This window comes from Zeus faber (genome assembly GCF_960531495.2).
Source record: "Zeus faber genome assembly, chromosome: 11".
Lineage (NCBI taxonomy): Eukaryota > Metazoa > Chordata > Actinopteri > Zeiformes > Zeidae > Zeus > Zeus faber.
In genome coordinates, this window is record NC_137205.1 from 31,819,418 (window position 1) to 31,831,917 (window position 12,500).

General features: G+C 46.0%; 1 protein-coding gene across 1 annotated transcript in view; it reads right to left on the minus strand.

Moving 5' to 3' along the window:
• The window catches only part of LOC307237438 (voltage-dependent T-type calcium channel subunit alpha-1I-like), a gene marked incomplete at both ends in the record, with an annotated part of 155,785 nt that overhangs the window by 14,936 nt on the left and 128,349 nt on the right, over positions 1-12,500 (minus strand). The window contains 3 exons of the mRNA XM_080010150.1: positions 4,670-5,155; positions 7,440-7,561; positions 8,774-8,852. Coding sequence (XP_079866276.1) covers positions 4,670-5,155; positions 7,440-7,561; positions 8,774-8,852 — 687 coding nt within the window. The remainder of the gene's footprint in view (positions 1-4,669; positions 5,156-7,439; positions 7,562-8,773; positions 8,853-12,500) is intronic.

Genomic DNA, 12,500 nt, shown 5'->3' on the forward strand with positions numbered 1-12,500 from the left:
AATGTGGGATGTTCACATGTGCTGAGCTGGACGTCCAGGGAGAAGCACATCACACATATTTACAAGCAAACAGAAAAGCACCGCTGCCGTCGCTCTTGTTCTATATTTAGAACCTAAATTCCTTTTGGGTCCTTCCTCGCTGGAATGTGCTGTTGTCACACGCCCACACGTTCCTGCCAGCATTTTAATTATTCCGCCGGGAAGATTCCTACTTGACGACCGCGTTTAGGAAACGCCGCAACAGCGAGATAAACTGCTGCTTCGCCAAAATCACATTTTAAACAAATACAGAAAACCCAGGAAAACAGCAGAGAGCAGCGGGCGGCAGCCAGCGACACCCCAGGCCCTCCCCACAGTGCCTGGGAGGGCGTGGCACCCCCTGCTGGCTCTACAGGGAGCGAGCGAGAGAGAGAGAGAGAGAGAGAGAGAGAGAGAGAGAGAGAGAGAGAGAGCGACAGAGAGAGAGAGAGAGAGAGAGCGACAGAGAGAGAGAGAGAGAGAGAGCGACAGAGAGAGAGAGAGAGGAAGGGAGGAACAGAGAACTCTCTGAGTCGGCGACACCTTCCTTTGTGGAGCCGACACGAGGCTAAAAATGGCTCCAAACACGACCATGTTGAGCTCAACAAAGCTGGAACGCATCACAGCAACCATGACTCATCTGTGTGTGTGTGTGTGTGTGTGTGCGTGTGTGTGTGTGTGTGTGTGTGTGATTGGCACGCCCGGTGCAGGTGTGTGTCATGAAGGCGTGTACCTCCCGGGGTCGCGGGGTTAATGAAATCCAAATGAGTACAAACAAAATGGATCACAAATACAGGTTGTATTTTAAACTACTGTTTGAATCACCACCGCACATCCCCAGTGTAACTGCTTACAGCAGTTTGTCAGTAGGAAACCACACATCTTCCTGTTTCTAGTCTCTAGTTCACTGTCTCTTGTCTCTTGCTTCCTGTTTACATTCTGTCACTTCCTGCCTTTAGCCTCTAACTTCCTGTTTCTCATCTCTTACTTCCTGTTCCTAATATCTTCCTCCTGTTTCTCATCTCTTACTTCCTCTTTCTAGTTTTTTTTGCTTCCTATTTCTCATCTCTTACTTCCTGCTTCTAGTTTCTTACTTCCTGTTTTTAGTTTCCTTCTTCCTGTTTCTCATCTCTTACTTCTCGCTTCCAGCCTCTTACCTCCTATTCCTTGTCTCTTACTTCCTGTTCCTCGTCTCTTACTTCCTGTTCCTTGTCTCTTACTTCCTTTTACTCGTCTCTCACGTCCTGTTCCTTGTCACTTACTTCCTGTTCCTCATCTCTTATTTACTGTTTCTCATCTTTTACTTCCTGTTTCTCATCTCTCACCTTCGGGTGGAGTGAACCTCAGCCGAGCGTTCAAGCTCCGTCTCAGCAACATTTACATTTTCTATTTTAATTTGACGTGACATTCCCACGTCAGGACGGCGTTTGATTTAGGTGAAGCCGAACGGTTGGATGTGCGCACAAATCCAGCTCCGCCCGTCTGTGCTGGTGCAGCTTTGAAGTCGACAGCGACGTCTGCTCCTCGGCTTCCAGCTGCAAGGTCACGCGGCGCAGCTCCAATCATCTCCAATTAACTACGTCTGATGCTCCGACAAGGTTTTGTTAAACGTCTTCTCTCTTCTCTCTCTCTCTTTCCCTCTCATCTTCCCCTCCCCCTAAATACAGGTCTCACCTCCTCCTCCCCCTCCTCCTCCACCACCTCCTCCTCCTCCTCCTCCTCCACCTCCTTCTCCTCCCGCTCCTCTCACGAGCCGCAGAACAAAGAGCCGTGAGACGAGGGAATGCGATCAAGGAGAGGAACCCTGAATCCAGAGGGAGGGAATGAAAAACCCTCCACTCTGTCTCTCTCTCTCTCTCTCTCTGTCTGTCTCTCATGCCACCACCCCTCCAACCCCGGGGACTACGTCACCACGCTGCTCTCCCCTTTGACTGGTCCTCAGGCTGGCAAATCGAGAACCTGAGTTCTCTGAGTTCTTCTATTCTCTCCGCACGAACGAATGCATCCACACAGCGTGAAGCGAGACAGATCTGATGAAGAGACGGAGGCACTGAACAATACCCAAGACGGAAAGAGGGTAGAGAGAGAGACAGACAGAGAGAGAGACAGAGAGAGAGAGACAGACAGAGAGAGAGAGAGAGAGAGAGACAGAGAGAGAGACAGAGAGAGGGGCAGAGAGAGAGACAGAGAGAGAGAGGGACAGAGAGAGAGACAGACAGAGAGACAGCGAGACAGAGAGAGAGAGACAAGCTTCACCAGGCCTCACCGCTACACGCCAACACCAACTTCTTTCAGTATTTTAGGTGGAGCCCTGGGTGTGTGCTGCTTCCAGGGCGGCTCCTTCTTTGTCTGTTTGATGTCATGACGCCACATCTGAATAACTTGTCAAATGTACAACGTGAAGTACAACCTACAACCTTCATGATGGAACAACAGCCGCTGGTTGGAATGACTGGCCCCGTTCTGTGCTTTTGTAACACATCATGTAGCAACATTTTAGATTGTGTAATAATATATGACTTCATGTTTAACTTACTACGACGTCATGGAATAAAATATGACTTATGACGTAATAATGTATTACACTATATAATAACCTATTAAATCATGTAATAACTTTTTACATCATGTAATAACGTATTATATCTGAAATAGCTCATACATCATGTAATAACGTATGACATCACTGTAATAACCTTGTGTTCTGTGCATCTTCCTCCCTGACACCACCCACCTGCATGTCCTCCGTCACCACCTCCATAAAGCTTCCATTTGGCTTCCTCTTTTCCTCTTGCCTGGCAGCTCCACCCTCAGCCTCCTTCTCCCAATGTAACTCTCCACCAAACTGTCCAACCTGAGCTGTCCCTCTAATGTCCTCATTCTTAATCCTGTCCATCCTCGTCCGTCCACATCCTCAGCTCTGCCACCTCCACCTCACCCACCTGCCTTTTAGTTGGTGCCGCTACCGTCCTGTACACCTTCCCCTTCACTCTGGCTGGAACCCTTCTGTCACAGATCACTCCAGACACTCTTCTCCACCCACTCCACCCTGCATGTACTCTCTTCTCCACCCACTCCACCCTGCCTGTACTCTCTTCTCCACCCACTCCAACCTGCCTGTACTCTCTTCTCCACCCACTCCACCCTGCCTGTAGTCTCTTCTCCACCCACTCCACCCTGCCTGTACTCTCTTCTTCAACTCTCTCCCGCACTCTCTGCTGCTTTGGATGGTCGATCCCAAGTACTTGAACTCATCCGCCTTCTCCACCTCCACTCCTTGCATTCTCAGCTTTTCTCCGCCCTCCCTCCCATTCAGGCACATGTATTGCGTCTTACTCCTGCTGACTTTCATTCCTCTTCTCTCTAACGCATGCCTCCACCTCTCCAGGCTCTCCTCCACCTGCTCCCTACTCTCGCTACGGATCACAATGTCATCCGTGAACATCATAGTCCACAGAGACTCCTGCCTGATCTGTAATAACTTATTAAATCATGTAATAAGGTTTTACATTATGTAATAACCTACTACATCATGTAATGGCCTATTACATAATGCGGTGGTTATTTGTTATTGCATTGGTTATTACAATTATTCATAATAAATATAAAAAGATTCCCTGTCTTCATTTACAGCAAGTGTAAAACTGAACTACTTGATAAAGTAAAGTAAGCTCACACAGACAGAAACAAAACAACAACAAATGAAACATTCAAAAGTAGAAAGGCCCTCAAGATGGTGACTGCAAACAGTGTTTTTATGACATTAAGGTCTAATTCATGACATTTTGGCAATTGATTGCATCATGACCAGGCCACGCCCAGAACCTTGAAGTACAACTCTGTTCAAGGAAGCTTCACTTGGTTTCCTTAGAACTGGCTTGAACTGTGTTTATGTCTCCTCCCCCTGCTCCTCCTTCTCCTCCTGCTCCTCCTCCGCTTCCTCCTCCTCCTTCTTCTTCTGGTCATAACACACTCAAATATTCTCACATGTTGCATCCAACACACAAGCTCATTGAACTATTTTAAAAGAACCGGTTTCTGTTTAGAACCGGTTCTAAACAGAAACCGGTTCTAAACGTCCTCATCCAGCAAACGGAAAACCCTCCACATCAACAAGTGTTGTTATTTAAGACCAGCTGATCACTGCCCTACTCCATGACGTCAAGTCACACACACGCACACACACACACACACACACACACACACACACACACACACACACACACACACACACACACACACACACACATGCACACACACACACACACACGCACACACACACACGCACACACGCAAGCACACACACGCATACACACACACACACCCAACACACACACGCACACACACACACACACACACACACCCAACACACACACACACACACACACACACACGCACACACACACGCACACACACGCACACACGCACACACACACGCACACACACACGCACACACGCAAGCACACACACGCATACACACACACACACACACACACACACACACACACACGCACACACACACACACACACGCACACACGCAAGCACACACACGCACACACACACACACACACACACACACACACACACACACACACACACACACACACACACACACACACACACACACACACACGTAGACGCCTCCCTCACCTGGGCTGGGCTGTACTGCTTCTGGCTGCTGGAGTTGCTGGACTTCCTGGGTCCCTGGTGGTGGTGGTACGTGGCAGCAGTGTGCAGCACCCTCCTTGGACCCTCCGCCCGGATTCCGGGAGCTCCTCCGCCTCTCTCCTTCAGCGACCCCGGCACTCCTCCCGCTCCTCCGCCTCCCTCCGCGGCGGCGGCGGCGGCGGCGGCGGCTCCCGCTCCTCCTCCCCCGCAGCCGGGGGCGCCCATGCAACAGAGGGTGCCCTGGGCCAGCTCCAGCTCAATTTCAGCGTCCATCTCCGCCTCCTCTTTGGCCTCCTTGTTGGAGTCGTCCAGGTGCTTCATCAGCACGGCCACCACCACGTTGATGAGCACGAACTGGGCGGTGAGCACGAAGGAGACAAAGTACATGGGCGAGATGAACTGCAGGCTGGGGTTGCAGGCGTAGTCCACGTCGGAGCCGCGGTCCGGCGGACACTCCCGCAACGTGTCCTGTGGGAGGGGACGAGCGGGGGAGGAGGAATGGGGGAGGAAGGAGGGAGAAAGGAAGGAGGAGGAGGAGGAGAAGAGGAAGAGGATAGAGAGTGAGGCGGAATGGGAGAGTAGGAAGAGGAGGAAGGAAAAAGCAAGAGAAGTGAGGAGGGGAGGAGTGGGGGAAACCAAGGTGAGATAAATCAGTTCCTACATCTGATTTACACAAAATGAATTGAATCAAAACTTTGACAGAACTAGCATTGTAGTTATGTTTTTGTGAATTTGAGACATTTGTAAACAATGAATCAAATGAACTGAATACTATGTAAGTGGGCCCGGGATCACAGGCGGCTGAACGCCTCTTACTCGTTACACACACACACACAGGAGAGCCTCTGTCATGACGTGTCGTCTGCTCCCGGCAGGTGGGCTACCGGGCTACATCTCTGCCTGTGTCTCTTCCCTGGGCTGTGGGGTGGCAGTTCCGCCTGCCACACCCACCCGAGTAGTGTTTTCCAGTTTATTGTAGAGAGTGGAAAGCGGGAACAGGCTCGGAGCAGATGGACACGTCATGACAGAGGCTCTCTCTGTGTGTGGGGATGGGTGATTTACCTGTTGCTCGTTGATTGCTTTGGCAGGCAACAGGTGTACAGCCACCCTGATCCCAGGCGTGGCAGTTATTATATTAATTATTTTACATCCTTATTGTCCATTTTAGTCATCTAAAGATGCATCGAAACAGACTCAAATTCCACTGATATGATGTTTAGAAAAATAAAAATACAAAAATACAAAAATACAAATATATATATAGTAGATATAGTATTACAATTATATCTTCTTTATTCTATTCTATTCTATTCTGGTTTGGAAGGGTTTTCTCTTGAAGTGCAATCAATTTAGAATATCCTCATCTCACAGCGAGGACAGAGACGTTGATGCTTCATGTATTTTTATGATTTAGTAAAATAACTCAAATAAAATTATAAAATAAGGTGTATTCATCCTTCCCACGCAGCAGCAGTAGCAGCAGCAGCAGCAGCTGCAGCAGCAGCTGCTGCAGCAGCAGCAGCAGCAGCAGATGCAGCAGCTGAACCCTTCTCTCCCCTCTTAGCGTTCAGCTTTTCGGCGCCGTGACCCGGAGCCGCTCAGAAACGTCTAATTTGGCGTGACATTTACACACCGTGCCCCTTCACACGCCATCTCATCCTCCCTCCCTCCTTCCCTCTCTCTCTCTTTTTGACAACGTTCACCCTCCCCCTCTCCTTTCATCCCTCCTTCCTTCTTGCCCTAATTTTCCCCTTAGAGAACAAAGAGCATAATGATTGCTTTCTCCCTCCACCGCCACCTTTTACCTCCACCCCTCCCTCTCTCCCTCCCTCTCTCCCTCTGTCCTCATTACAGTTATTTACTGGGAGTAACTTCCCTCCTTCCTCCCGCTCCTCATCCCTCCTTTTCATCCTCCATCATCGGTTCATCGTCACACGCTCTTGGCCGGTGCGTAGCTGGGTAATTTGACAGTAAAATGACAGACCAGACTCCGCAGGGCGTCACTGCCTCACACTCTGCCTCTGTTGGTGTTTAAAGGTCTGGTCCGTGAAACGACTGCTTTTAGTTCTGCTGCGGCGGAATTGATGCATTTTATGGATTTTCATTCACAGCCAAAAGCCAGACGGGAGACGGGGAGAAAACATTTACAGCGATGTTTCTCACCATATCGCTCTAATTTCCCAAAACCAAATTTTACAACATTAAAAACCTAAAAATGTCAAGTCACGTAAAGTGTGTGTCCCGGTACGGTCGTTTCAAACAATGTACATTTTATACGATGTACTTTTCTTACAAAGTGTTGTCAGAAAATGTACTTTATCCGTTACTAATTGGAAAGCTTGGACACGTGTCCACTCCCCTAACACCAGAGGTACCAGAGCTGTCTTCAAGACAACTTTACACTCAGTTATCCAAAATAAATCAAATACAAGTTCACGGCCACCATGCATCAGCACTTGGTTGCCTAGCCTGAGAAATTGGTTGCCGCATTTGAATAACTTCATCATTGAGTGAAAATGATCCTATATAGCCATATTTCACCATATTTCATTATTATCACTAAAGTAACGTAGTGCATCGGGAAAACTTCCTTGGCGGAGGTTTCTTTCTTATTTGCTTTGTAGTTGCTTAAATGTGGTCGGGCAACTGAGCAACTGTTATGGTCGCACCCAGTTTCCATACATTCTTGATTTTAGGAGTAAAAACCTCGACTTTAGCCTCGGTGCGGCAGGCTTGAGGGCGTGGCTCGTACCTTCATGATGCCGTTCCAGTTGTCACCAGTGGAGACTTGGAACAAGGTGAGGAAGGCCATGCCAAAGTTCTCAAAGGTGGCGTGACGACTCATACCCTCACAGGGGTAATCCGCGTTACACACTGCAGGGGGTGACAGGGGAGGAGGACATCAGACAGGAGAGCAGAGAGACAGGGACGGAAAGATGACAGAAACAAACGAGGGAAATAAATGGATCCAGAACTGTCACAACAACAGTCATTACAGAGTGTTGGAAATGTCCCACGGAACCCAGATGTACGTGGAGTGACCCCGCGTGGGGTCACGACCCCATGGTTGATCAGTCTGGGATTAGGGAGTCAAGACCAAGATCCCAAAACCGGACAGTAAATCGCAGGATTCTGATCGCAAAACAGTTTCCAGATCCATTTGTCCGTTGGCCGGTCATAGATCGATCAGTCGATCAATTCAATGATTGGTTGATTGACTGATAGATCAAATGGTTGGTTGGTTGATTGGAAGGCTATAGAGCAGTGTTTCTTAAATCGGGGTACTCGTACCCGTGGGGTACTGTGGTACTGCAGGGGGTACTTCGAAAAAAAAAAATATCCAAAAATATTGGCTGTTTATATTGTTTTAAAATAAACACCTACGATGCACATACAGTATGTAATTGATGTTAACGTTCTTTTTTTCCTCCCATGCGGCTGAGGGGCTGCTCAGCCAAAAAGAACCACCGCTCTAGAAACCGTGATGAAACTGGCAGCGAGGTGTTGAGCTCTGGACACTGGACCGTGGCAGAGGATCACGGAGTGTTGGGATCATGGGAAAGACATTTAATAAAGAGTCTTGAAGCCTTTTGGTGCATGTTGGCTAATTTCCTAATTTGAGCACAAAACAAAGACCGCACGTGCAGGAGAATTAGAATTAGTTTCTGTTTACATATTTGATGCAATAAAAATAAAAAGAAGAACAAGATTGAAGGCTTTTCCCATTCACCATTTGATTACAGCGTTCAGCGCACGCTGTAATCCACACTTTAATTCCAGCGCTGCTCACATTAAGGCCATTTCCAACCACCATCAGTGCAGAGTAAAGACTGGAGGCCACGGTCCAATTAAAGCAGCCATTTTTTAATCCCATTTCCTTTAAAATATTATAGTGGATCTTATGGAGATAAGCAGAGTTAAAGAAGCCCGAGGATAATAACTCACACACTTGTTTCCTCGTTGCCGCATGTTAGTGATGCATTACATTCTCATCACAAGGTTAAAAAAGTCAGATATTTCCCCCAATTTCACTCCGGGGCTCCGTGAAGTTCCACATGCAGATGAGGTGATGTCACGTGCACTCACCCAATTCTCCAAATAGCTCCACCCCCAAGGCGGCGTAGATGAAGAACAGCAGCATGAAGAGCAGGCCCAGGTTACCCACCTGCACACACACACACACACACACACACACACACACACACACACACACACACACACACAGAGGAACAAATTAATATTTTTGTAAAAGTAGGTAAGTAGGAAAGGCTTGTATTCCACCCGTCTTAGATTACACTGCTGAGGGTCGGACCAATCACAACCGTTTATCTAATGTGGGGCTGGGTTTGATACCATGACGACGCAGAGGAGAGTCGCTGACGCACATTACCAAGATGGCTGCCGCTGATGCACCTTACCAAGATGGCTGCCGCTGAGATGGAATGGTCTGTTGAATCCTCTATGGTGACGGTTTTAAACCAACTGGACGGTTTCATTTCTATAAAATGCGTTTGTTGATAAGAAAGATGTTTAATTTACCAACTCACTCAGTCAGCGCTACGTCACGTCGTTGCTCTAATTGGTTGTAGGTCCATCCAATGCTCTGATTTGTTGTAGTTATATCCAATGGTCTGATTGGTTTTAGGTCTATCCAATGCTCTGATTGGTTGAAGGTCCAATTGTGTCCAGAGACATTTGGTCTGCGCCTGTTAGTAACACCCCTTGGAAATCTAAAATGAACGGAGAGATTCCAGACTAATACGAAGTCTGCTCATCTGTATTTCAAGCATCTGCACCAAGAGAAAAAAAAAAAGTACCGCAGGGTTTATTATCTGTATTAATTATATATAATATCAATATATATTAGCCTTGCCATGGCACTGTGCCCTTACATCTATAAATTCTATTCCCATTCCACTCCTAACCTGAGGATCAATAAATGAAGGAATCCACAGGGATCTGAAAGCGTGACGACCAGCTGCGGGAGCTGGGAATCCATGTGCATGAACCATGTAATAAAACTAAACACAGAATGTGTGATTTCTGCTAATGATGCTGTTACATGCTGTTGTAATGTAACATGCTGATGCTGTTACATTACATTTCACTGCATATATGTATGGAAGTATGTATATGTATGTGACAAATAAAAATCTTGAATCTTGAATCTTGTTAACACGGCTTCAAAGGGGGGAATCTGGCGCATTGATTGGATTGAGCATCATCTTAACATCTGGGTTCATCAATCAGCTGAAATCTGCAAAAAAAATCCTCCCCCACTGTCCTTTTGGCTTCAGGTTTTTACCGTGGCTGTCGTTGCTTCAGAGATTTGGGGAATTGGCTGGTTGGCATCCAACACCTCCACCCCACCTCCAGCTCCCCTAACAGTGGTAATGCTGCTCTAAACACTAATCCTCCACAGTGTCAGCCTAGCCTTGGCACCGTGCCGCAGCATCGCCGGCAAATGGACATGGAGACAGCGTTTCTGTTTCAATGATAAAACAAAAAATGGCACCATGCCTGTTCTATGATCCTAGCAGTCGTAAAGGGAGGAAGGATTGAAGGATCCACCTGGACTGGATCTCCAACTCTGTCCTACATGTCATGTAACACAAGGACAACGACGCCAAAACGTGACGATATCAAGCAGCAGGAGCTGAGAATCAACCTGAATTCACTATGAAATCAAACTAAAAGCAGAATTTCCAATTTCTGACTGCTAATGCTGGTGTTAATATGGCTTCAAAGGGTGAAATCTGCAGCTGATTGATCATATTTAGCAAACATCAGAGTTAAAAGATTCAAGATTTAAAGATTCAAAAGATATGTTTGTCAGATGCATGTGGCACTGTACATACAACACGCAGTGAAATGCTTTTTTTTGGCAAACTCTAGAGACTGTGCATAGTACAAATACAAAAAAAACAACAACAACAAAAACCCCAAGATCAGATTAAAAGATGAGAATGAAAACACGTACATAGTAAATATAAAAAATACCGGGTCCACAGAAACTATAATAATAATAATATAATAATATAAAAATATAATAATAATAAAAATGGATATTAAAGAATACAAATGTGTGGAAAGTATTCCAGCAGTGAGGTGGGCACAGTATTCATGGGTTCATGAATCAGCTGAATTAAGCAAAGAACAGCAACAAAAAGTAAGTCGTGAGGAAAAACATGTATATGTATGTGTGCGTGTATGCACAATGACCAACGGGGATAACTATGTACACAGTGTGCGGTTGGGGAAATAAATATTCAGTAAAAGTTATTATCCTGAAGATGGGGTTTATCCCAAACACTACCTCACACTATTCACATTCACATGCCACTTTAATTCACATGCCACTTTAAATGCACATATCTGTATATACATAGGCATATTCCTTCTACCTATTCCATTTTATTTCAATTTATTTTTTATTGTATTTTATTCTTTATATTTTTTATCTTATTCTATAAGTATTCCACTTACTGTATTAAGTTTTAGGATATCTATGCTATCACCGGGTGCGTTGCATTACATTTCACTGCATATATGTATGGAAGTATGTATATGTATGTGACAAATAAAAATCTTGAATCTTGAATGCACAGAGGAAGAAGATGCAAAGCTGTGCAATATGTGCAACATAAAGGCAGGATATGATCTACAAAGGCTGAGCATTGCAGCAGGTGCAGTATATACTGTATACAGAACCATGTGGCTCCCTGTACTCACTCTTCCCGAATTCGATTTTCTTTTTCTGAACCCTGCTCATTTATAACCCCGTCCTTGTCTCTTTATGTTATAATATATAAAAAAACCCATATATATTCAACAGTCTCAGTACCGACGTCACTCAGTGTGATTGAGAGCTTTATTGGCGTTGACTCTGATGTACATTGAGTTCAGATACTTCTGGCAAACGTACTTAATGTACTTATTGTAAGTGGCTGTGGGTAAAAGCATTCGCCAAATCACTTAATGCAAATTCAAAGGAATTGCCGTGGAAGAGCCGCTTGGGAGTTTCCCCCTGGGCTCCGTGGCGGTTCAGATCGGGTAAAACGTTATGAGAATCAGAAGCAGGAAGCGCGTTGTGAAGAGAAGACGTCCGAGGGAAGTGATGCTGAGAAGACGAAGCTTTGAGGAGCTGGAACCATGCTGCTGAGTCTGGGGAGCATGGAGGACGGAGGGTATCCACAGAGTACTGTGTTGAGAGAGGAAATAACTCCCTATAACATTCACGTCTTATAAAAAAGGAGTTTGGGATGAAACCCTTTAACACTATTGTCAATTTTGACATTTAAATTTAAATGGTAAAAGAGATTCTGCGAAGTATCTTATTGCAAAACTGTTGATTTTCAAGGGGAAGATGCAGCGAGCAGACGTGGCAGTAAAGGGATTCTCCAGATTGTTGCAAAATTTCCCAGGAGCTAGGCTAGCTGATCCCCTCTGCGGCCATGCACTGAGCTAACCCTGTGAGCACGCAGCCCGTCGCAGTCTCTGCCCTGGACACAAAGGGATCAAATGAATTTCCATCTGAATCGTACGGTCGTGTTATTTGGCTTCAATCTGTTGCTTATTGGCCTCGATGATTGTAGGTGTCACACGTACAACTAGAAGTGCTGTCTCCTTAATTACAATAAATGGAAATTTTTTTTTTAACATTTGTAATGCTCTCTAATTTTTTTATTGTGACGATCATTGTGGGAAGTAAGAACAAGTTCATGGTCCAAAAAAAGGTTGAGAACCCCTGACAGCGTATTGAAATGCAACATGACGACCACCAGTTTCAGACAGAATCACTGTTGCTGCAGAT